General features: G+C 44.8%; 1 protein-coding gene and 1 long non-coding RNA gene across 13 annotated transcripts in view; one reads left to right on the forward strand and one right to left on the reverse strand.

The window, feature by feature from the left end:
• The window catches only part of LOC139825587 (uncharacterized), a 27,923-nt gene continuing 3,502 nt past the window's right edge, over nucleotides 1-24,421 (forward strand). For 3 of the 12 annotated variants that reach the window (XM_071798992.1, XM_071799000.1, XM_071798995.1), the window contains exons 1-7: nucleotides 1-105; nucleotides 3,202-3,298; nucleotides 4,621-4,638; nucleotides 6,870-6,940; nucleotides 7,483-7,651; nucleotides 11,772-11,818; nucleotides 18,596-18,710. In XM_071798992.1, coding sequence (XP_071655093.1) covers nucleotides 70-105; nucleotides 3,202-3,298; nucleotides 4,621-4,638; nucleotides 6,870-6,940; nucleotides 7,483-7,651; nucleotides 11,772-11,818; nucleotides 18,596-18,710 — 553 coding nt within the window. In that variant the 5' untranslated portion in view covers nucleotides 1-69. The other 9 variants (XR_011735738.1, XR_011735737.1, XM_071798994.1 and 6 more) reach the window with 8 other exon arrangements.
• Nucleotides 18,219-21,078, reverse strand: LOC139825588 (uncharacterized). Its single transcript, XR_011735740.1, has 2 exons — nucleotides 20,723-21,078; nucleotides 18,219-20,344 (listed from the first exon to the last, which is right to left on the reverse strand). It is a non-coding gene; the product is annotated as an uncharacterized lncRNA (long non-coding RNA).

Genomic DNA, 24,421 nt, shown 5'->3' on the forward strand with positions numbered 1-24,421 from the left:
CCACAGCAGTGAAACCTCCAGCCAGGACTGGGGACAGCCGGTTGTTCTCAATGAGAGAAGAAACAAGAGATGAGCCCAGCTTATGGCTTTGGGGGCTTTTTAAAAGTAAATAACACAATGTGCATTTTTTTCTCCATCTCAGTGCAGACTGTAGTCCTAAAAGCAATTGAAGTTATGCTTTAAACAGCATGCATGAGGAATCTCACATATTAGTCACTTACATTAAATTAAATACGTGCATTAGTGTTTGCAGTTAGGCCCTTAGGTCATTTGGAATAGGTTCCAAATACCAGTAATTATATGGAGAAAGATGTTCTGTCAGAACAAATGCTTCTACAAAGACATCTCGTTTATGCTGAAGTAAATACAGAGCTATGTGAAGACACAGCCAGAATCAGAAGCTAATTTTTGGAAATTTCCCCCATGTGTTGAGCTCTAAGGAGAGGTCAGTTCTCTTCATGGTGCAAAACCAGGCTGCAGAACGATTCTCCTGTCGCGTGGGAAGCGAGGAGCGATGGCATCTGCAGCAGCTGGAGATTTAGAGGATCATTTCTGCAGTTATCTCACCAAGTTAAAAACATCGATATAGATGTGTCTGCATGTTAATTAGGATACTCTGCATGGATATACTATTTGCCACGGGTATCACATTGAAGAACAATTATCATTGGCCCAGATCCGTAGGCTCCCTGCAAGTCCTCAGGTTCATCTTGTGAGAGCCAGACAGAGAATCCAATAAGAACTATTCAGAACACTTTGTGCGAATAGAGAACAGAGTGTAAGCACTTTCTTTCTAGGGAAACAATGCTAGGTTCAATTTTTTCCCCCCACCATAGAGCATTTCTCTCATGAGAAGACTGAAGAGCATTTTTGACCACGTAGCCACTTCTCACACAAGTAATGTTTTAGTGATGTGACTCGTAACCAAAGGAAATTGCCATAAGAAATTGTGGTAGGTTTTTTTTTACAATCGCTGTGTAGATTTATTATTGAATTTTCCACACTGAAATACTTTTCTGTTTTGGAAATAATTACATTTGCTTTCCAATCTGAAGACAAATCAGCCTCTTCAGTTCTATAAGTGATTTTAGTCTGTAATTACTCCTAGATACCTACAGGCAAGTGGCATTCTGTGAGAGATATAGAACTGGCTGTGATGAAAATGTGTACACTACATAAAATATACCAATAATGTAGCTCCTGTGCATCAACCCTGAAGTCTGTTTTAAGCAGGTTTAGGAGATTAGCTTTGGACATAGTTGAAAAATTTTTAAAAATTCAAATTAATGGACGGTGTTAGAGAACTGAGTGCTTAATTTTTTGCCCTTTTCAAGTTCGCTACACAGATTAAAAGCATAATAACCTTATTTGAATTCCCTGACGTGGGATGTCCTCAGGGCAGTGATGCCGAGTTCCTCAATTATGATATCTTTTCTGATTTAATATGCAGTGTCAGAGTCAGCAAATAACTTCAAATCTGTGGTTCTGCACTGCTTTGCATAGCTTCTAAAACATTCACCATTTAAAAGGCAAAAGATTGGCTTTTGATTTACTGCAGAATTTTGACACCACCTCAAATTCCTGAACGCTGAAGATGACATGAGGCTGTTCTTGTCATGTGTAAAACAGCTGGACTCAGCAGGACTCAGAACAGCAACTGATTTACAGCTCTTACCCCATAGATTCTTGGACCTTGGTGCATTTAGGGCACTAGAGCAGTTTAGTTTGTATAAGAAATGCTGGAATCTTGATGTTGTGGGTGCCTGTCCGAGCATCTCTCACTGGCTCCTGTAGCGCTGCAGACTCACTGAGATGAGGTTCTGACCACAACCTTCCTTCACATCCCCAGTGCTGTCTTGGAGACAGGTTGGAAAGCCCATTATCTCCAGTAACTTACTCTGGAGTGTAACTGGAGAAACAAGTCAGGAGAGCTGTCTGTACATTGCACGCTGCTTAGGTTCTCTGTCCTGGTAAAATCAATCTAAACACAGCAGAGCTCTGTGCTAGGACCTGCCACATTGAATTACATGGAGAGGGTATCTTGGTTTTATTAGCAGTTTTCTTCAACTCAGTTGCCTTTGTACAGTTCATGGCATTTCCAGCCATTACGTGCCTGGAAGAGAAAAGCCAGGACAGGCAATTTGTAGCAGAAAATAGAGAAGTCCTCCAGAAGAGTAAATACAACCCAGCAGTGTTACTATATGATCCTATTGAGAGACAGGTGAGAGATAGCACACATGAGCAATCCTGTATAAATCACTGGGTTTTTTTATTAGTAACTGCTCAAAATTGGGGTTTCATATTTCCTAAATATTGGAAATGCATTTAGTCTTGTTGACCGCGGTGGTTTTTTGTTTAGGATTAAATTGTTAAATTTTACAGGTAGTACAAGACTAACAACATAATGGTTTTATGTTATTTGCAACACAGGAATATATAAAATATACCTAATATGTGTATTTTTCACCAATAATGTTGTTACTTACATCATAGCTTCCAGGATGCAACAATTTAGTGATTGAACACGTGCAAGTGCACAGTGGAGCTGTGCAGAATCAGAGCTGTTCCCATGTGTGTGGGCACACTCTGGCTGTCACACTGGGGATGGCTCAGTGTTCACATTGTCACAGGACCATCGCTGGAATCCGAGTCCAAAGAGCTGTTTTCAAGCAATTCTGTCTCCACTATGTGACACTCTTACTCTTGCTTTCAGACAAAAAACAGGAGCAAAAGCAGATCACTGTGGTTTTCTGGCTGAATTTCTGAACTCTCTTAGCTCCTCTCATGTCTGGCTCTGTTCAGTGCCTCTGCTGTAATTTCCTGTCCTTTAGGCCATGGCTTTAATTTCTTCTGACAGCTGGGGAGGTTATTGATGAGAGAGATCCAAAGAAAAAAACTGCCAGGCATTCCCACAAGGGAATAGAACACAAATTTGTTTAAACCTCATTTGCTCTTTGGAGGAGGGGCTGTGTCAGGGTCTCTCTTTTTCCCAATCACTATATTCAGCCCCGTGAATATTCTCACAGGGAGCTCCCTGGCTTTCCTATACCCGTTTCTAAGCACTATACTGAACTCCTACTGTGTGTTTGCTTTCCTGCGCTCTAGAGGCGTATACCTCATGGTCGGGCTGGCGAAATGATGCAGCTAAAAGCTGATCATGCTGTGAGGGGTAAGCTCTGATCAGATCTGCTCGTTTCTCAGGCCGCGGAAGGAGGAGCTGGAACAGAGAATGTCTGCTCTCCAGGAAAGCCCGAGGGAGCTCATGGTTCAGTTAGAAGGCCTCATGAAACTGCTGAAGGTAAGGAGCTCCACCTGATACTGCAGAGGAGAACAGGCAGAGTGAAGCGAGAGAGGAGAGGAGGGAGATATGACCAGAGAATTAATACAATCCTTTCAGTAATATTGCAGCATAATGCAGTGCAGTCCTGCTTTGCTCTTGCAGAAGGATTTGGCCACATCTCTGGATTTCAGGCTAGCAATCTCTGCATTGGCCATTCAGCAACGTCCAAACAGAAAACATTTTTGTAGTCCAGTTTCAGCTGGTTTTGGAGTTTTCTCTGTTGAGGACATCAAATACAAAACAACAGAACAAGAGATTCTGTGATTCTGTGAAAAGAAACAAGATGACATGTAGAACCAGATAACTAATAACTGTGAGAAAAAGAACTCCGCCCTGTATACTGTTATCTGCTGTAGCTGGCAGTATACAAAATTGCTTTGACTGGTTCCTTTAACTTTGCCTGTTCAGTTGCTGGTTCTGTCATAGGTGCCATTTGACAACCACACCTAACTCTGTGGTCTTAGAAACGCTTTCTCAAGAACACTTGGTCATTTTCAAAAATACAGAAATAACAGATAAACAGATGAAATATGCCTCAACAAAGGATCTCAGCCAAAAATGAAGGTATCAAGAAGCATGTGCATTTTTAAGACAAACTATGGTAAGATGGAAAATGTGTTTTATTTGCAGAATCCAGCCCTATTCCAACCTGATGTGCCTCAGGACAGGTGATGCCAGGAATTCACATTGGGAGAAAGTGTTCTGAATAGCATAAGAGTTTGGTTTTTTGTTGGCCATGCCAGATAAAATGAGTGCATGGAAATTCAGCACAACTTGAGCCAAATGTGGCTCTGATAAAAGCAGAAAGAATTTTGCTGAAATCCATTTAGCAACATGTATTTGCATCAAAGGATGAGTTTGACCCCTTGTGTCATTTGCAGCTTCTCAGGCACAGACTTCTGCAGCCACAGTGCAGGCGTTGGTGGCACCTGAGGAGCGGAGCCCAGGGAGCAGCCAGCAGGTTTTGTGGGGCTGGGAGCAGACAGGACACTTGTCACTCTGCCTATGGAGTGCTGCAGTGCTACAAGGAGCAGTCAGGGCAGCCTGCTCGCGTTGCACTGTCTGGACAAAGAGAATTTAGGGTAGGAGATGACGGTAGCTTTCTGCACTCTTTGTGCTGTCCTGGTGTTTCAAAGGGTGCGGGGGAGGAACCACAGCCTATTCACACAGCTTCAACTATCTCAACTATAGCTTTAGCCTCATAGTCCAAATCTGGCTTTGTTTTCTGTTCTTCACTTACCTCCTGGCTAATCTCTTGTGCTGATCCTCTTTTTCTTTAGGAAGAAGAACTGAAACAGGTAGTAAGTTACCTCCTGTTGGAGGCCTCACTAACTCCTGAATGTGATTGTGTTCGTGTGATTTATTTTAATTCCCTTGCTTGAAATGTATGTGTTTTCTTTTGACCAAAAGAATATTTTGCAATTCTTTCACACATTGTTTTGAAGTATCTTGGAGCAATTTTCTAAACTAAACATCTTAGCCCTCTAGAAAGTGAGTGCTGTCTACAGGGAGTCGTGATCTTTTTTCATACTCCTCTAAATAAGAGCACGTAAGATATGGAAACCACCACCCAAATGTAGTGAAATCAACCTAGAAGATGAATTAAGTAATATTTCTACCATAGGTAACATTTTGAAAATGTAATGAGAATTTTGGAACCTTAAGAAAAATACAACTGAGCTCTAGTCAGAGCAGGACAATGAGTTTGAAAGCCCACTTTATCCAGAAAAAGTCAGGGCATGTGCACATCTTCTGAAGTTGGCACTCATACTGACTGTCCCGTGAGTCTTCAGGAAAACCATGTAGTTGCTAAATGCCTTCTGCAACCTAGAATTAAAGGGCAAGTGTTTATGTTACTCGTGATAAATTTTAGAAGATTTAATTGGTTTAGAGCTTTTTAGGATTGAAATGGATCCTTGAAAGATATTGGGCTAAAAACACCCACACTTTTCACACAGCAGTCTGATTTATGAGTCCAATAAAAATATTTCATTTTAACAAAATACACCTCATCTTGCTTTCATCGGCAGAAGTGCCACCACAAGTCTGGTGTGTTCCGTCTATGGTAGAGCGTGCAGAGTTTGTGGGTAATGCTCACCTTCATAAAACGAACATTCCGGCTGATTTCAATTTAATCAATCTGTTGTACCAAAAAAAAAGTGACCAAACATTGCCTCTGTATAAGGACCATCTTTATTGTTCTGCATAACGGTATTAAAAGATCTTCCATTCACAAAAGAGAAGTTTCCAATGTGATAAAGAGTTTCCCTACGTATAAAATGTTAACTGGGCAGTGTAAGTGAAAGCACATTTTCGGGTCATTATGAGATAGGATTTTTTTCTTCTGAGAGCAGTAACCTCACTGAATACCAGGTGGTAGCGCTCAGGAATTACTCCCACAATTTCCATGAAATGATGCCCATTACGCTGTGCCATTTCATGGTCTGTTGAGAGAAACAGGGTTAAATTAGTTTCTGGACGAATTCAGTTGGCATGAGCAGCCTGGCAATTCATCTGATGCTTATGGACTTTCTATCTCTCTCCTGCCCTTGCTTGGGAAAGGATAACGAGTTCTTCACATCCGTGTGGTTTGATGAGGCTGAGACTTTCCTGTATTGCCATCCCAGCTGAGCTCGGCAGAGGCAGCAGCGGGCTAAAGCTCTTCTAAAGCCAGCGTTCATTTCCAGCGTTTTATTTTAAGCGTGCATGACCGTTGACAGTGGGAAGTCTTTTCTTGTCTAGAAAGGGTCAACTTAAAACTCATAGTGGGTTGACTAGGGACGGTGCATGAAACAAAATGCATGGAAGTTTTCCTAAGAGGCGTGAGAACATTGGCAGCTGCAACCAAATACAGCATAAAAGCTGAAGCCACAGGCGTGTCCGTGATGGCTGCGGTAACTGCCCTGTTCTCACCAGTGGGACTGCCGAGCTCTGGGAGCAGTTCAGTGCTCCATTTCTTTGCTGAGATTACCAGGAAGTCGCTCCTGGTTATCTTAGCAGGTTTCAGGCCATTAGCACTGGCCTGTGAAAACCACGTTCCTCCTGATAACCACCAAGCAGGAATGCAATCCTAAGAGCACTCCATTCCCGCCAACTGGGGCTGAGGTGGATCTGGATGAATAAAATACAGAGTCTTTCAAAAAGATGGACCCAATTTCAACAAAATTGGAAAACACTTCATTTCTCCCCTCCTCCCCCACAGGCACATTAAACGAGTTCACGCTGGATTTCATCTTCCAGGCCTGGTCTGCTGGTGTCACCACACAAATGCAAGCTGGATGGCAATGAATAATCTCCACATATCTGGCACTGTGGTTGAATGAAGCATGAGAGGAGGCGTCTGCTCCTGCATGCAGCAAAAGTAAATGAGGCCATTCTGCCGAGGACTCCTCTGCACGTGTCCCTCGTGAGGACTTTGATACCCCGAAGTATCACAATGGCAGCTTTCAGCAGGGTTAGAACTGTTTTCAACAGGAAAACGTGTCTGGTGAAGAATATTAACACCGTGTTTTGTCTGTCTCTGTTTCAGGTGCAAGACGAAACTTGAGAAATGATTTGCTGGTGGCAGCAGATTCAGGCACCAACACCATGTCTTCTTCGGTAAGAGAACTAAATTCTGGTGAGTATGGCTAACGAGGGTGGGTACTCTCCACATGGACATTTCCCACGTATTTGAAAAAATAGGAGGTAGGAAAATATGAGCCAACAAAAAAATCGTGTAATGTATCTTCAAAGCTTTTTATGCTTTTAGAAGAAAAAAAAAAGCCTAAATAACAGCTTCAGGAATCCAGCAGTTGTGGAAGCCGTGGATGTAGAGGTGCAGCTGGGTACGCTGAAAAGCTTTGAGAAGCTTGTGCTTCTACATGTAGTGAGATTTCACTCTTTAGAAAGTTCGTTCAGTATGGAACATATAGGACCCGTTGTAATGTGCAGTCTGTAGTCTTCTCATAAAAACATCCGACCTAGTAGCCCAGACAAGCAAAAGCTTCACTATTCTGGCTTAGCACAAGAAGAAAACTGTGAGCTCTGCAGATATATGTAGAATAATATACAGTTATTCACTATGAGGAGGTGGCAAATAGGCAAGTATACTTACTCTTGTGAAAGTTAAATGGAACCGTGTGTTTCCTTTTGCTTCACAGAAGTGGGCAGCGAGACAGAAAGCAATGTGGATTCGGAATTTGGTCGGAGTCACTTTGATGACCTCGTCCCATCCCCCAGGTCCGAGAAGGCTTTCCTGGCACAGATCCATGCCCGGAAGCCAGGGTACGTCCACAGCGCTGCTGCCACCGGCTCCCTCCGCAGTGACACGTGGGTACCTGCTCAATTCGCCACCCCAGCCTCTTTATTTTCATTGAAAACAATATGCAGCATGTAGTATTTTCTCTTCCTCTCAACTATATTTGATTACCAAAGAAGATGCGTAAATCCAAGCGAGGACAGCATCATGGTTAGATGGCAGCGAGCGCTGTGAGCAATAACGGCCAGGACTGGCGTTGCCCTCCGGAACAAGGTGTCACATCCAGCCTGGCACACTCGGGCAGCAGGAGGCTGTGGGACAGCTGTGCGCCCTCATGTGCCCTGCAGTCCTGTTCCATGCTTATCCAGACAGAGGAGCCTGTTCAAGTCCACTGGAAAAATAGAGATTTTTAAATGGAAAAGACAATGCTTTTTATTGATCAACTCAGTTGATCAACAAACTTGTTTATTTTTAGAACCTGGATCTTCCTATCAAAGACAGTAGGCATATTTACAGTTATGTTTAGTTCAGCCTCTTTGTATCAAGTTGTTGAGAACTTTTCTGACTCATTTCTGTAGGACTGTACTCCCGAAACGCCTTCAGCAGAGTCTGCTCTTTGGTCTACATCATCAGTACCAGACCAGCGGAGAGGGCAAACAGCACAAGTGTTTTCCACCGCCAGTAAACACCGACCAATGGAGCATGTGGTGTGACTAAAAGTAGCCCACTCTCCTCGTAGCTTACAAAGAAGAGAAGTGTTATTGGCTCTGAATGTCATTCATCTCAGGAGGCTGTTTATTAATAATTGTCTTTAGGGTTGCAGAAGATGGAGACCCCTATGTCAGAGCAGATGATGAAAATTACGGAAACGACTCTGTCCGACAGCTGGAGAACGAACTGAAAATGGAGGAGTCCCTGAAGCAGGAGCTGCAGGATGAGGCGTACCAGGTGGGATAAGGACACCAGCTGCCCACAAATCTCCGTGAGTGAGAAACAATAATGCACCATAACTGCCCAGTGCCCTTCTTAACTTCTCCTGAGCTCTGGGGTGTGATCTCTTCTCAGTTAATAGAGCAGCCACATTCCAAAACCTGCTGTTGTTCTCTTCCACAGACACTCATGCCTTTGTGTGTATCCAGGAAGACCACACTGCCTGAGGCACACAACACCGGCCCATGAGCTTACCAGGGCAGGAGGTGCAACAGAATTGGCCCTGAGCTTCTTGTCCTCTGCCAGCGCCTGACAAGTCACTCAGACCTCATTCCCCATACCACAGAGGCTGGTTGGTGCTGTCAAGCTGAGTTCCTGTAATATTTAGATTTTTTTTTTCTCCAGTAGCCAAAAACATTCCGAATGTTTTTCCAGTGTGAACTGAAGCTCAAGTGCAGTCTGTGTGTTGTTGTCATTGTCAGAATCTGGAAGGGGAGGAAAAGGTCTGGAATGAATTGTGTCCCAGAAGACTAAGTACTCAACAAGCACCTGGTATAGGAGACTTGTCATTAAACACCCCCAGAAGAAGTTTTCAAAGGGCATTTGTTTAAGAGTCTGAGTAAAGCAAATTTGCCAGGGGGAGCTGGAATTCTGTAGATACCCTGTCCTGCCTGTGTAACAGTCTCCACTTCTTTCTGGTGTAATGGACTATCACCAGTATTTTAAGTTATTCTGGCTTGGGTCATCCTCCTATAAAATTAATTACTTCTCACGATGTTGGCAGTAATGTCAGTAGGAGGGCACAGCCAGCTCAGTTATTTGGGAGCAGAGCTGAGGCAAGCAAAAATAACTATCATCTCATATGGTGATCAAATAAAATTTGGAACTCATCGCTGCAGAATATAACAGAGACCAAAAGTGTAAATGGGCTAAAAAAGAAGGACTAAACATGTACTGAGAGGTCAGGTGTATGGAAATGAGGTTTAAAAGCACATTCTGGGCAGGAATTCTTGAAACTGCTGGTTGCTGGGAGCTAACAAAATCTGGCCCTTTTTTCTGGTAGTTTTCCTGTGGTGTTCACTGCCGGTCACTTTGGAGACAAGGATCTGGGACTGACAGGCTGGTGATCTAATGAAGAATGGCTGCTCTTTTGGTCTTCTTTTCTGTAAAGCTGCGAAGATAAATCAGTCTTGTGAAAGTTCATTGACTCATATAAAAATCGCAGGTGGTTTTGAGGTTGGTGTATCTTTTTTTGTCGTTTACCTAGGTCTGCTTCATGCCCCTGTAGCCCACCAAAAGTCATTTCATTGCAAAGGTCTTTAAGGACATGATGCAGGAACAGAATTGTTGTGGGCTGTCTGCTAAGGCAAGAGTGGGCGACACGGGTTTATTGGTCACAATTTTTCATCCAAGGTAGGAGACGGCAAAAATGACAGCCTTTGAACTGTTGAACAGGATGAGCAGCTACTGCTGAGGTAATGGAGAGTAATTGTCAGCTATAAAGAAGAAGTGCCTCAATAGTGACAGCTGTCAAGCATCAAATAGTATTTGTTATTATTGCTGGTAAGAATTCCATTTTGTCCAGAAGGAATGATAGACAAATTTGACTGTACTTTGTTTACACTGTGGAAGTGCAATGTATGGCAACAGTGTTCCATGAGTTTCACAAGTTACAACAGGATATTTTACACGCACAAAGCTGAGTGTGTGTGTGCACTGCAAACTGAGGGCATTCATCATGCAGGAGAAGGTACGCAAGTCCCTCAGTAGAACTGGGTGTTACTCTTTCTTCAGTCAAAATAGAGCTCTGCTACTGACAGCATTCCCAGAGGAAGGGGAGGAAATCTCCCTGTTGATGTCACAATAAAACTCCTTTGAATTTAGGTCAGCCAAGACGACACCCAGGTGAACTTTGTTCCCCGTTGTTTTACGTGATTGGTTTCCACTGGGAAAAAAAACCACACCAGAAAGAGAGAAAGGCTTTTTTCTTTCAAAAATGTATTCACCGAGGAAACAGGAAGTCCTCGTTCTGGACAAATTTTGTTCATCAGCATTAGCATTCTTCCAAAATAAATTTCCTTATGTGCTTTACTGGCTGTGAGGTTGTCAGCTCCTATCAGGCAATGATTTTACAGTAGTGACTTGTAAGTGGAAACTATTTTTAGTTGATAACCACGGACCCAAGGCATGCAACGTGTGATGAGTCCTTCCCAGTATGGCCGATGCCCTTTCTGTTATGGAATGGGTTTGAAGCAACCAAGAATAGGTTTAAGTTAGAAGACACCACTAGGATAATGAGGAGTTGGTTGGATAGTGTCACATATTGATCCTGAGACATGTGCTTTGGCTATGGCTGGTTCTCTGCACTTTGGAGTTAATTTTTGGTGGTTTGCTATTCTATTCCTTCTTCTCCTAGTATCACTGACTGGTCTCAAAAGATAAAGATACAGCTTTCTACGTGCGACAACAGAGGGTAATGGGGAAATTTCTGTTTAGGATATCCATCTGAACAGTGGCCGGATCAGCTGTTATCCAACCACTGGGATTTATTACAGGCTGTTTTACTATTTGTACTCACACGTACACTGCATCCATCTGGATAGCCAAAAAAAAAGCTAGTGGCTGCAGATATCATAATGCAATTGTCAGCTGAAAAAATCTGTGAGGAGGAACTCCTACTGAAGTTAGAGAATGGTGACCTCAGTCACAGTACGGTAACCATTTTTGTGTTAATAAATGTCTCACTTTGTGTAAAAGCAACACATCTAGAAAATCATGTAGATACAGCGCAGCATGGAAGACGGTTGGGCAAAACCCACTCTCGTCATTTTGTGTCACCTTGTCTCCAAGCAAGATTTTGAAACTAAATTCTAAATTAGTATTAAACTATGAGCAAAAACCCAAGATACCCAAGGAAATCTGGGACAGGGAACCTCAAAGGAGGCTTCTTTCTCTCTCTCTTTCTTTTTTTTTTGGCAGCGTGTTGTAAGTAACAAATATCTGTACCAGAAAAACCCACACCTAATACACAAGTGTAAATGCTAACAGTGCTTATCCTCCCACATCTGCTACTGGTTGTGTTCTTGTTACAGTCCTTTTCTAGATGTGTTGTGTAAGGCACGTTTCACTGGGTTTATTTGCTGGGTCCGTAATTGCTCCCTTTATTTCTAGGCTCATGCATGGCTTTCTTCAGAATAATCCACTGGCTGCTCACTGGCTTAATTTGTCATCTTCTTGTTTTCTGTCCTTTGTTATCTACAGGTCAGTTTGCAAAGCTGAGTGCGATGTCCTTCTCTCTCTCCTCTCAAGTAAGTATCATTATAATTTAGAAGCATGTTGGGAATTAATCCTTACAATGTGTATTTCAGTTGCAATGCATCTTGTGCTGCCCAAGTGTATGTGAAGATGCTGTTTCTTCTTTTAACCTGGGTTAGGATGCCTAGGAATGTCTCTAAATCATTTCTAATACTCTCTTTCAAATATGGTCCTAGTCCTGACGGTTCCTATTAAGCCACCACCTTTTCTATCTTCTTCCTTTGTTGGCTGTAAGAATGAGGATATTGGCTTTACATCCCTGGAGATGATGACAAATACGTTAGCCAGTACAGAGAAACCTTATCCAGTAGATAAGGAATCAGATGACATTTCAGGAGACTTGAGTTCAGTTCCTGAGAATGCTTGAGTCTTCTGAGGATGACAGAAGTCAACCATCCCTGGTGGGACTGGAACATGTACTCTGGTGTGTGCAACGGGAGCCAGGCAAACATCAAAGCAGGCGATCCCCCAGCTGCTTCACCAGAGAGGTGTCCTCAGGTGCGTCGTGGGAATTTAAACTGCCCGAATCCGAAGTGCAAGGTACTCAGCCGCTGGCTGGAGTCTGGCGATTCAGAGATAGGGCCAGAAGGTCTGTAAACTCCCTGCTGGCCCGTGTTCGGGTTGTTCCTCACACATGCCAACCTCACAGTTGCAGCACTGAGTTTAATGCCAAGTTCTGCAGTTGTGTTTTTCTTCAGGAACACAGGCAGCAGCTATTTTTATGAGGTAGCCTGTTATTCGAACATTTGCCCAGGAAATGACAGACCACAGGTTTCCTTCTTCCTTCTTTCCTTCTGCCTCACCTGAAGCTGCGGAATCTGCATTTCTGACTTGTGGGAGAGTGCAGTGCCCCGCTGGGGAGACGGCAGGGAGACCATACTGTCCATCCCACGGTGACACTGAGCCGTGGGCAACAGGGCCAGAAAGGGAGGAGAAATCAGAATAGGGGTCTGACTCTGCTCTGCAAGCTGCGTCTCTCCCTCAGAGCCAGAACTAAAGGCAGCCAGAGGTCTGCTGTCAAATGGGCACTGCAAGCTGGGAGCGGGGTCCTGGCCACATGAGCAAAACCCGTGAACGAGCCTGCGCCAACTTTAGCAGGAATTGGTGGTGCTGGATTTTGTATGCCAGGTTTTATGCTAGACCGCCTTATCTATATGTCAGTTTTAATGGGAAAATTTGACCCTGGTTCAAGGGCTTTGCAGCTTGCGATGGCAGCAGAATTTGGATGTTAAAGTGTGGACCTTGTGAAAGCAGCTGCCAGTCCTCAGGGTTAAAAGCTGGTAGGTGTTGCTGAAGCATCTGTCCCAGTGTCTCTAGCAGCTAAAGCAGAATAAATGGATGTGAAAAGCAAATAAACAGCAATACCCAGAGTACTATAAAAAGCAAATAGCTGCTCATAAAAATTCTCCTAACATTGCCCCTCAGGTTACATTCATTTTCTCAATAGCCTTGTTAAAAACTTGAGCCGTATAGAGATTCCTAAACACTGACAGCCAGAAAAACGAGTTTTCTTCTCTTTTGTTGCAGTCGTCACTTACAGATAATGTCACATGAAGGGAAAAAGTTCTTTCAACAATAATGTGTGTGTGTATAACTATGTATATAGCGGAAATGTTATAAGTAGCTGAATTTAATTACAGTTATGGATAACTATGACTTCAAAGGGTAGTAGCATTCAGACAAACCATTTACAATATTAAGTGGAAAAAAAAATCCTATTTGTTGGAATTATAGAGCTCAGGCAATCTTATTGAAGGTTTCTGCTTTTGCCAGGACGCGGCATTAACCTTGCGATGTGCGGAAGGGCGCACTGCATACAGCCTGGCTTTCTAGAAAATACACATCCCGTCTCAGATTAGCAGAGGTCTGAGACTGAGCTGCTGCCTGATCTCCTGGCTGCTTTTGAAACATTTTAAAACCCTGTCGGAGATCAATGTTTTTAAGCACTGTGCTCTGGTTAATTCCATAGGGGAGCTCTTTTTAGCTCCCAGGGGAGCCCTTCAGCCGGTACCAAATACTGAAACATTCCCACCAGCTGTAGAAGACTGGCCCTATAGAAATTAGCAGCATAAATCAGTGAACGTGACACTTCACCTATACCAACAAGAACAAACTCTGCTGTGGTACATTGTGATAAATACCTCTGCACATGATAAGCGTGGCTTAGTCTTCTTAAGATTCACCCTTTTGTGAATATGAAAGAGAAAAGTATCTTGTGCATTTTATTTGGCACTAATATTTCATAGCCTTGGAAAATTAAATCCAAAATCGATCGTTCCAGTCGAAATGTCTCGAGTGTTTTTGCTGTTTACGTTGGGTTCTTGCTTGAAGCTTGGCAGTTGCATCAAGACTCTTGCATCGAAGATAATATTATTCAATCAATGATGGTGCAAATACAGTCAGTATTATATTGTCTAGGTGGCCGTATGAGGTAGAAAGCCAACAGACATCCTGATCTCACAACAGTGTTATATTTGTGCTTGTTTAAAAAAAGGTGGGAAAAGTGGAATCAGTTTATTAGAGCTTCTTATGAGTGATATTGCCCTGAGGGCTGGCCACAGGGTTTGGTTTATTTCCTCATTCCTCAGTGATGCACAAGTGGTGGGGATGGCATTTGATTCAGTTTTTTTGCATTCTGTTTGCACTTGCGTTTTTAAAAGTGCTGTGTACAATTCTCTATAATTGATTTTGAAATAACATCTGGTATAACAAATTCCCAAGACACCGAGTGATTCCACTAGTGTAAAAAGATGTCATATAGTCATGTTTTCAGTTTTTATATTAAATGTATTTAAATACCGCTTGTTTCACTTTTAACAGAGTAACAGGGTGAGTTTGAGCTTGTTTCCAACAGGCTCCAGGCAGATCTTGAAATGCGGGAGTGTGCACCTTGCCCGTTATCTTACCTTTATCCCCTGATGCAGTTGCTTTCTTGCCAAGGGTGGCCAAGGAGAGCAGAAAGTCTCCATCTCTGGAAGTGGTTTCAAAGTTGTCATTTTCAGTGAAGAGCTGTTGCCTTGTGCAGTGAACTTGTTCCCACAAGACCTACGGTTTCCTAGATTTTCCAGAGCGATGTTTTCTCAGTGCTGGCACAGCAACATCTTAGCTGATCATGTCTAATTCATTTATATGCATTATTATTACAGAAAAGGTGCTGTGATCATATTTTCTCTGTGTTCAGAAAAACGCGTAATAATTTAAATCGAAGACTCGGTTCCATTCGCACTCCAAACCCTTTCACTTCCTCTAAACCTTATCACACAAATTGTGGAGGCTGGAGCCTCGGGTGGCCGGGGTGACATTTCCATTGCAAAAGTGACTGAATGCTTTGTATTGAAACGAGAGGAAATTTTTCAAACACAGAAACCACAAATTCCTTCAACCTTTTTATATTACAGAATCACAGAATCACAGAATTGGCTAGGTTGGAAAAGACCTCAGAGATCATCAAGTCCAACCCTTGGTCCAACTTCAGCCCATTTACTAGATCATGGCACTAAGAGCCATGTCCAATCTCAGTTTAAAAACCTCCAGGGACGGTGAGTCCACCACCTCCCTAGGCAGGCCATTCCAATGCCTGATCACTCTTTCCGTAAAGAACTTCTTCCTAATATCCAGCCTAAACTTCCCCTGGCAGAGTTTAAGCCCATGTCCCCTTGTCCTATTGCTAACTGCCTGGGCGAAGAGACCAGTTCCCACCTGACTATACCTTCCCTTCAGGTAGTTATAGAGAGCAATGAGGTCACCTCTAAGCCTCCTCCTCTCCAGGCTGAACAACCCCAGCTCCCTCAGCCTCTCACCATAGGTCATGTGCTCAAGTCCCTTCACCAGTCTTGTTGCTCTTCTCTGGACCCGCTCCAGCACCTCAATATCCCTCCTGAACTGAGGGGCCCAGAACTGAACACAATACTCCAGGTGTGGCCTCACCAATGCAGAGTACAGGGGAAGGATCACTTCCCTTGTCCTGCTGACCACACTATTTTTGATACAGGCCAGGATACCATTGGCCTTCTTGGCCACCTGGGCACACTGTTGGCTCATGTTGAGCTTGCTGTCAATCAGTACCCCCAGGTCCCTTTCTGTCTGGCTGCTCTCCAGCCACTCTGTGCCCAGCCTGTAGCGCTGAAGGGGGTTGTTGTGGCCAAAGTGCAGGACCCGGCACTTGGCCTTGTTGAACTTCATCCCATTGGAATCAGCCCATTTTTCCAGTCTATCCAGATCTCTTTGCAGAGCCCTCCTGCCTTCCAGCAGGTCAACACTGCCCCCCAACTTGGTGTCATCAGCAAATTTGCTGATGGTGGTCTCAATCCCCTCATCTAAATCATCAATAAAGATGTTAAACAGGACTGGACCCAACACTGACCCCTGGGGGACACCACTAGTGACTGGCCGCCAGCTGGATGCAGCCCCATTTACCAGCACTCTCTGGGCCCGGCCCTCCAGCCAGTTCTTAACCCAGCAGAGAGTGCACTTGTCCAAGCCATGGGCTATCAGCTTTTGAAGGAGTATATTATGGGAGACAGTGTCAAAGGCTTTGCTGAAGTCTAGATAGATCACATCTACAGCTTTCCCCTCATCCACTAGGTGGGTCACCTGATCATAAAAGGAAATCAGGTTGGTCAGACAGGACCTGCCCCTCCTAAACCCATGCTGGCTGGGTCTGATCCCTGGTCCATCCTGGAGGTGCTGTGTGATTGCATTCAGGATGATCTGCTCCATCACCCTGCCAGGCACCGAGGTCAGGCTGACAGGCCTGTAGTTGCCAGGGTCAGCTTTGCAGCCCTTTTTGTGGATTGGGGTAACATTTGCCAGTTTCCAATCATTTGGGACCTCCCCAGTGAGCCAAGACTGTTGGAAGATGATGGAGAGCGGCTTGGCGAGCTCTTCTGCTAGCTCCCTCATCACCCTAGGATGGATCCCGTCTGGTCCCATAGACTTATGAGGATCCAGATGGCTCAGTAAGCCACCAACTATTTCCTCTTGGAATACAAGGGGACTATTTGGCTTCCTATTCCTGTCAACCATCTCCAGAGGCCAGTTATCCTGAGGGCCATCTGTTTGACTGGTAAATATTGAGGCAAAGTAGGTATTAAGTACCTCAGCTTTCTCCTCATCTTTGTTAACTATATTTCCCTCAAAGTCCAGTAGAGAATGGAGGTTTTCCTTGCCCCTCCTTTTGTTATTAACATATTTAAAGAAGGACTTTTTATTATCCCTAACAGAATTGGCCAAATTAACTTCAAACTGCACTTTTGTTTCCCTGATTTTTTTCCTGCACGATCTAGCTATTTTCCTAAATTCTTCATAGGTAGCCAGCCCTTTTTTCCACAGTCTGTAAACTCTCTTTTTATTTCTGATTTCCTTCAAAATCTCCCTGTTTAGCCAAGCCGGTTGTCTTCCCTGTCGGCTAGCCTTTCGGCGCACTGGTATAGCCTGATCCTGTGCCCTCAAAACCTCCCGCTTGAAGTATGTCCAACCCTCCTGGGCCCCCTTGTTTTTAAGCATTGTTTCCCAGGGTATGCTCTGAACTAGACTTCTGAATAGGCAAAAATCTGCCCTCCGGAAGTCCAGTGTAGAGGTTTTATTGGTGGCTCTCCTTGCATCTCTAACTATTGAAAATTCTATTATTTCGTGGTCGCTATGCCCCAGGCGGTCGCCAACCACTACATCTCCCACCAGCCCTTCTTTGTTTGTAAACAGTAGGTCTAGCAAGGCCTTACCCCGGGTAGGCTCATTTACCAGCTGATGAAGGAAATTGTCCTCTATACACTCTAGGAAATTCCTAGACTGCCTCTTCTGTGCAGTATTGAGCTCCCAGCAGATATCTGGCAGGTTAAAGTCCCCCACAAGAACAAGGGCTGTCGATTTTGAGACATCTGCCAGCTGCTTGTAGAATAATTCATCTCCTTCATCATCCTGGTCGGGTGGTCTATAACAGACACCCACAAGGACATCAGCCTTGTCGGACTTGCCCCTGATTCTGGTCCACAGGCACTCAACCTTGTCACTACTGACCTCAAGTTTAACAGAGTCAAGAGACTCTCTAACATATAAAGCCACCCCTCCACCTCTCCTGCCCTGCCTGTCTTTTCTGAAGAGCCTGTAGCCACCCATAGCAGCACTCCAGTCATACGAGTCATCCCACCACGTTTCTGTGATGGCATTGTTAAATTATTATTTATCCAACTTTGCTGTTTTCCCAGCAGACTTTCATGTTTTTCTTGCCTTTTCCCTTTTTTCCAAATTCTGTTTTCATATTTCCAGCAGAGATGAGGAACATTGCTGAATGTCAGGTGATAAAGCCTGTGGGCCAGAGATGGTGTGACCAGTGCAGTCTAATGTGTAACTTAGGAATGTTTCTTTCAAAATAATCTAACAAATCAGCCATAGAAGTTAGTGTAAATATTTTTTTCCAAATAGATATCGTATACAAAAGGTGACATTCAAATGACATAGAATCTGGTTTTTAAATCAGCACAGATCTTCTTAAAACTGTGAACTATGTTTTGAAATACTCGTTGCTAAAGCTGTTCATAAACCACAGGTGCCATAAGACCCCTGAACTGACTGATGTTATGTGTAATCCTCCATGGTCTTGTTTCATCGATGCTTTAGCTTTGCTAAGCGTGTGTTCAACCAACCGACTCTTTCCATCTCTCTGCCCCTTCTCCTCCTCCCCGTCACCCCCCATTATGTTATTTTCGAGGCCTTCAGCTTTAAACGCACAGGCTTAGAGCGCGCTGGCAAGGGTTTTCTTTTTCTCCCCGCAGGTGCATTGGCTCAGCCAGCCGCCAGATGTTCTGCGTGCGCCCTGGGAAATGTGCAGTGAGACTCTTTCGGAGCTGGATGGAGAAACAGCCGTCGGGGGAAAGCACAAGAGAAGCGGTGGGTTTTTTCAGGAGGACAGGCAATCGGAGTTTTGTCTGGTTTAGTACTTCTCAAGTATGAAGTCATTTCGGGAGAACGGGGACTTTCCTGGCCATTTTGGACGAGGCAGTGGGACTGCTGGCTGAAGAGCGTTTGCTCCGCTGTGACTGCAAACCCACAGGTGCTCACAAGCAGGGACTGACACCAACCAGCTGGAATGGCCTCCCCACAGCATATTGCTTGGCAATAAAGGTGACAGCGGTCTGGCACAAAGCCCTGCCGTGCAGAGACATCAGAGCCAGGTCGGGAGCAGCCAGACCAGCAGCTGGGCAGGAGCAGGGGCGATGTTGCGTGCTGGCCGCACCGTCCCCCTGAGCAGCGCAGTGTGGTAGCGCGGGGCCACCTCTGCGCTGATGTCATTTCACTGCCCTGATTTTACAGCAAATGTGAACAGCACTTGTACACATGCAATCAGCCCAAAACTCCACAAACGTCAGACTCAGACAGGGAAGGGGGAGAGGGTGCACGTACCTGTGCGCACGTGGCTGGAGGACAAGGAAGGGACGCTCGTGTGCCTTCCGCATTCCAGATTGATTTCAGTTTTAAAGAGGAAACTCTAATCAACAGATTTGAGTTGCCATCAAACGTGTTATTTTCTGCCAGTTTCTATTTATAATTACCACAGGACAGAAATGAAGCCGAAACACAAATTGCACAATATAACCGTCAGAATACATCAGTCCCAGCAGATCTGGTTGCTGCACTGAAGAAGCCGTGTGAGAAGGCAGCTGCCTCCTCCCACTGCCCTTACATCCAGCCCCCTCTGGCTTCCCATGGCCTGGAAAGCGAGGTGTGGAGCTGCACACGTTCTGTGCACTGTGGCACGGAGCAAAGTTGTTGCAGAGATTTCCTAATCCCCAGGGGTCTGCCCCAGCCAAGCAAATGCTGAGCTGTTCGGTGGTGTTGTACAAATAGGTCGCTGCTGGACTGAGAGAGGGATTTCAGGAGACCGGGCGGTGCTGGAGGATGCTAACAGACGGGAGGTGATGTGCTGGCAGCGTTCTTCCAGCCTGTCAGTGGTTACACTAGCGCTGGGTAAGCTGTTGCAGTATACTTGCTAAACCTGCTTATTTTGTTTGGGACTTTCAAAGTTACCTGCTGCTTTGGAATAGCGTAGTTGGTGAGTAAGCGGGTAAAACTTTAAGTCATGCATAAGTAAATAGTTTCATTTCTGCTGTGGCTCCTCTGAGCAGGGTGCAATGTGCTGCCGTCACCCTTTGCAATGCTGAGCCAAAGATCACGGTGCAACTTCCTGGGCAGCTAAGCCATCCTCTTACTTACCAGGCAAAACCGCTCTTATACATCTGCTCTGGTCACATTTCTGCTTGCTTAGCTCATAAAGAAATCCCAATAAATCTCTCTTCAATCCAAATTCAGTTTCCCAAAATCGGTTCAATCAATAACGTCTGTATCCTTCTCTACTGCAGAGAACGTGCCCAAATTATCCCTGTGCCTCCTGGCTCTGCCTGTGCAGTCAGAAGCCGGGATACTTTACAGTCCCAACAGCTGAATCCCATTGCACTCTTTGCTTAGTCCTTTGCCACAGCCATTCCTCATCCCTTCCCCTGTGCAACATCCTTGTGCGATGTTTCCTAACAGAAAGAGCCATAAAACTTGTTGATGAATTAAGGACTCTGGCCCTGGTACCTCCAGGAGGAATAAAGAAGCTTTTAAATAACAACAATTAATAACAGCAAGCAAAACTTGATTAATGGGGTGGGAAGGCCATGTTAAGGAAATTTCTTGTTCATTAGTGGATTAAGAGCCCCAGGAACCACAGATCGCACTGCTCTCACTGAGGCTTGATGAATGAAACGAAGATGGTGACATGTCCAGTATAAGCAATGGTTTTCTATAGCAGTTAGACCATGCTTTGTGCCAATGATGGAAAATATTGAAATTGCTTAGTACAAGGTGTAAATTCACGGAGTATCCAGTGACACCAAAATTAACAGGCATTATCCCCATACCGTGAAACCGGACTTCTGCCCCACTGTGCACAGCCCTTTTCCTGGTGGGGTCGTGATAATCTTCCGTAATACACAAACTAAGTTCATCCTCACTCTTTAGCAGAATGATGAAGAGATATTTCATTCATCTCCAGGGTCAAACATCACTGCTCAGGGTATCCGTGGTCAGGCACCCATCAGCCCGGCTGCGAGACCTCTCCCTTTGCCACTGCAGCCCCAGGGCTTCCTGTGGATAAGGCAAACGGAAAAGCCACATTTTTCCCCTTCAAGTCTCCCATCAAATTGAGTTTAGCCACACAGCCCTGACGCCTGATGTTTCTGTTCTTTCCACAGCCTCTTGAGCCGTGCTCCCAGTGTATTTTTAACAAGAGTAATGTGGTCGCCCTGCACCTACAAACCATTTGTCACCACCTCAGGTCCTGTTTCCCCAGAATAAGGAGTAACAAGCAAAGCCATTGCAGCAAAGGGCAGCCACTCACCTTTGACTGTTTTAAGGGTTGGTTGGTCTCTCAACTACCCTACAATTATAACTATTCAAAGCAATGATTTCTCTGTTTCTTGTGGAATTACAGTAGAAATGCTTCAGCCACTTGTGTGCTTTGAGCAGTAATTCTTGTCAAAGGAGAGCACCGTGCCCCACCTTGCTGTATCAGCTGCTCTTAGGACTATTTTAAGGCTTCGTTCCCCCAGGGACTCCCAAGGGAGCCTGGCTGCCCCCTGCACCCCATCATTACGGGTCCCAGGAGATGCCCCGGGCCCGAACCCCAGGCTTGGAGCGCACCCCAGCTTTGGTCTGTTGATACAGCTCTGTTTGTTTTGCCCGTTGCACTCAGTCATCTCCTGCTGTGGTGACTTGAAGGCAGAAGGGTCAGGTTTGTACAACAAACCGCTAATTAATTAGATCGATCTCTTGAGGCCTATTTGTAAGGGGAAAACACTTCCTGGTATTGATTTGCTTCAGTAATGTAAATTATGTATTTCTGGCTCGTCTTCTCAGACACTGTTTCCAGTATTTTCACACTTCTAAAAAGGGAGCCTACAGAGCAGCCAACAGCCCGGGTTTAGCCTGTGAGTTCCTGCTGCTTCATTCATCTCACTGCTACAGCTCAAATCTAGGCTCTTATTCTTTTCTGTCTTCACTAAATACTACTTTAATTTTTATACAAAACTCCGCTAATATCAGGTAAAATTCCACATCGTGGAGACATTCAGGCTAACATATAATAAAAATCCTGTCACGTCGACAACATCTTTTTAGATCCTCCTTCTCTGTGGATCTTTTTTCTGCGGCTCCTTGTGCCACAGTGAGATAATGAAGGCAACAACCACAGCCCTGTCGCGCATTCTCCGCCAGGACAATTCTTCTCCTTTCGACAGCTCCTGGCCCTGCCACACGCCAGCGTCCCAGAGAACAGGGGAGCTCCGCTGTGCCCCCCGCGGTGGGAAGGACCCCCCAGCTGGAGGGAGTGCTGGGGACGAGCTTTACCAAGGCTCTGGGTGAGGGCACGTCTGGAGGCATCACCCAGACACTGGAGCTGCCTCACGCACCCTGCTGCAACCTCTCCTGGAGGAGGGACCGACGAGCACGGCCCCTGTGACACCGCATTATCACAGCTCCACCGCCTACCGGGCAGACCAGCTTTAAGGCCACACGTATCTCACCCTGTCCAGTCTTAGTTCAGGACAAGAATCTTGCAGTAAAACTGAGCTGGCCGGGAGGGAAGAAGGCACGGTACGATTTCTGCAGAGTACAAAGGGCATTTTGACATCTGCCGGTTTCTGGCACGAAGGAAAAGGTGTTTTTACCTTCTGGTCATGCCCCTTCTTTCGCCTTCTGTCTTTTCGTCAGCAAATATAATTGTTTTGAACAGCCAATTTGCAAACTAAACATGGTATGGAATAGGACAAGAGTGAAGAGATACTTTTTCTAGCTTCTTTCCTAGACTTGCACCTTGAACATGCTCTAGATTTTTTAATAACGTTAGTACATAAATGTAAAGACTGATGTAGTTCATAACTGTAGAGAATAATTTCACTGAAAGGAAAGACTTGGATTCTGGGAAAATATTGACCTTTTACTGCTTGTTAGCCACTCTGATCTATCACAATTCAGTGTCCGCTGAGAGTGTTGAATTGTAAACCCATAGATTTGCAGTTTATCAAGTTCCAAGTCCTACAAAAGGTGTGACGTGCAGTACTACATGGCACCTGTGCCATGCAGGGCTTTGGTGGCTGCCAATTACGGAGGCACCAAAAAACTTCAAATGCGGTTTTATATCGATAAGACAGCTGGCAAACAGCGATGCTGCCTCATATACCCTGAGTGAGCCCCACAGAAAGTCTGTCTCCATGTCAATGAGAACAGGTTGATATCGGTACCTCGAACAACTGTCCATTTATAGCAGGCGACATCCATCAGACAAAATGATTAAGAGATCAGCTTTCCAAACCAGGACCCCAGTTGGCCAACAAAGATGCAGAGGGTGAGCACTGGTATGGCTGCATCTGCCAGGACGCATCAGCTCTGAGAAATCATTTCCCACCCTAGGGAGCAAAATCAGCAAAGAAAACCAGCCAAGCCCTCCCCCAGCGTCCATCTGAGCTGTGTGTAAATGGGGCTTTCAGCCAGCAGGAGAAGGAAACAGAGCAGAGGTTTTCCTCACTGCCAGGCAGCCATTCCCTTTCCAGACACATTCCTGGAGAAACAGAAGGCGAATCAGTGAGGATGGTGTTTGGGAATAGCGATAGTTTTTTTAAAGAGATTTTCTCCTGGCCCCCATATCCTGCCTTTTGTGAAAAGTGGGTTTGGCAAAATGTGGGAGTTACTCCTTCCTTTTGTTTTTGACATCATGTTCCGTGAGCATTGGCAGCTTTACACTCAAGTGATTCAACAGAACACTATTAATTCATAAACTAAGAAAGGTTTTCCCTTTTTTGGGGGGGAGTTTTTGGGGTTGTTGTTTCCATTATTAGTTCAGTTTCCTAGTAAAAGCGCTTCTCACATCAGCAGCTGCCTCTGGAAAGGCTGGTGTGTCCTTGAATGAATGCGTAGATCAGTCTGTAGGAGCTGTCACATCTGAGCTAACCCTTGGCATTTGTCACTGCACCACCTGCTCTATGGCAGCGAACGAGTCAGCAGCTTCAGCTCTTTGCACAGGGGAAGGAGAGGAGGCACAAAACTCTCACTGATTCCAGCTCTTCAGTTCAAGAGAACTGCGACCCTGATTTTCAGAGAAAATATTATCTCACTGAACTTCAGCTTCTCACTTCTACTCATTTCAACTTCAGTGATTTTTTTTCGGGTTACTGTACCGGTCTTTAATAGACTGGCCTGACAGCTGCATGTGATGCGCAGAGCGAAGCCATCTGTGGTGAGGAGGAAGGCTTCATTACACATTTCTAGGTCTGTTAACATTATGAGCTTGTAGGAAGTGTAAGGTTTTGGTTAAAAAAAATGAAATTTCGACACATAAAGTTGACAGACAAATATATATCTCCTTGTGAAAGATCTCATTAATGCCATTTTCTTTTTCTGTACTTTTGAAAAACAGTGTGCTGGTTCTGGAATGCTTCTTTTTCTCCGAGTGCTACATTAGAATATAAGCAGTAAGAAAAAATATATCCAGGTCACACAGGACAGAGGAGAATTCCTTTCACTTGGTGACAGAGAGCTGCTGGTGACAGAAACAGGTAAGAGTC

The sequence above is a fragment of the Patagioenas fasciata genome, chromosome 25 (genome assembly GCF_037038585.1).
Source record: "Patagioenas fasciata isolate bPatFas1 chromosome 25, bPatFas1.hap1, whole genome shotgun sequence".
In the NCBI taxonomy this organism is placed as follows: Eukaryota; Metazoa; Chordata; class Aves; order Columbiformes; family Columbidae; genus Patagioenas; species Patagioenas fasciata.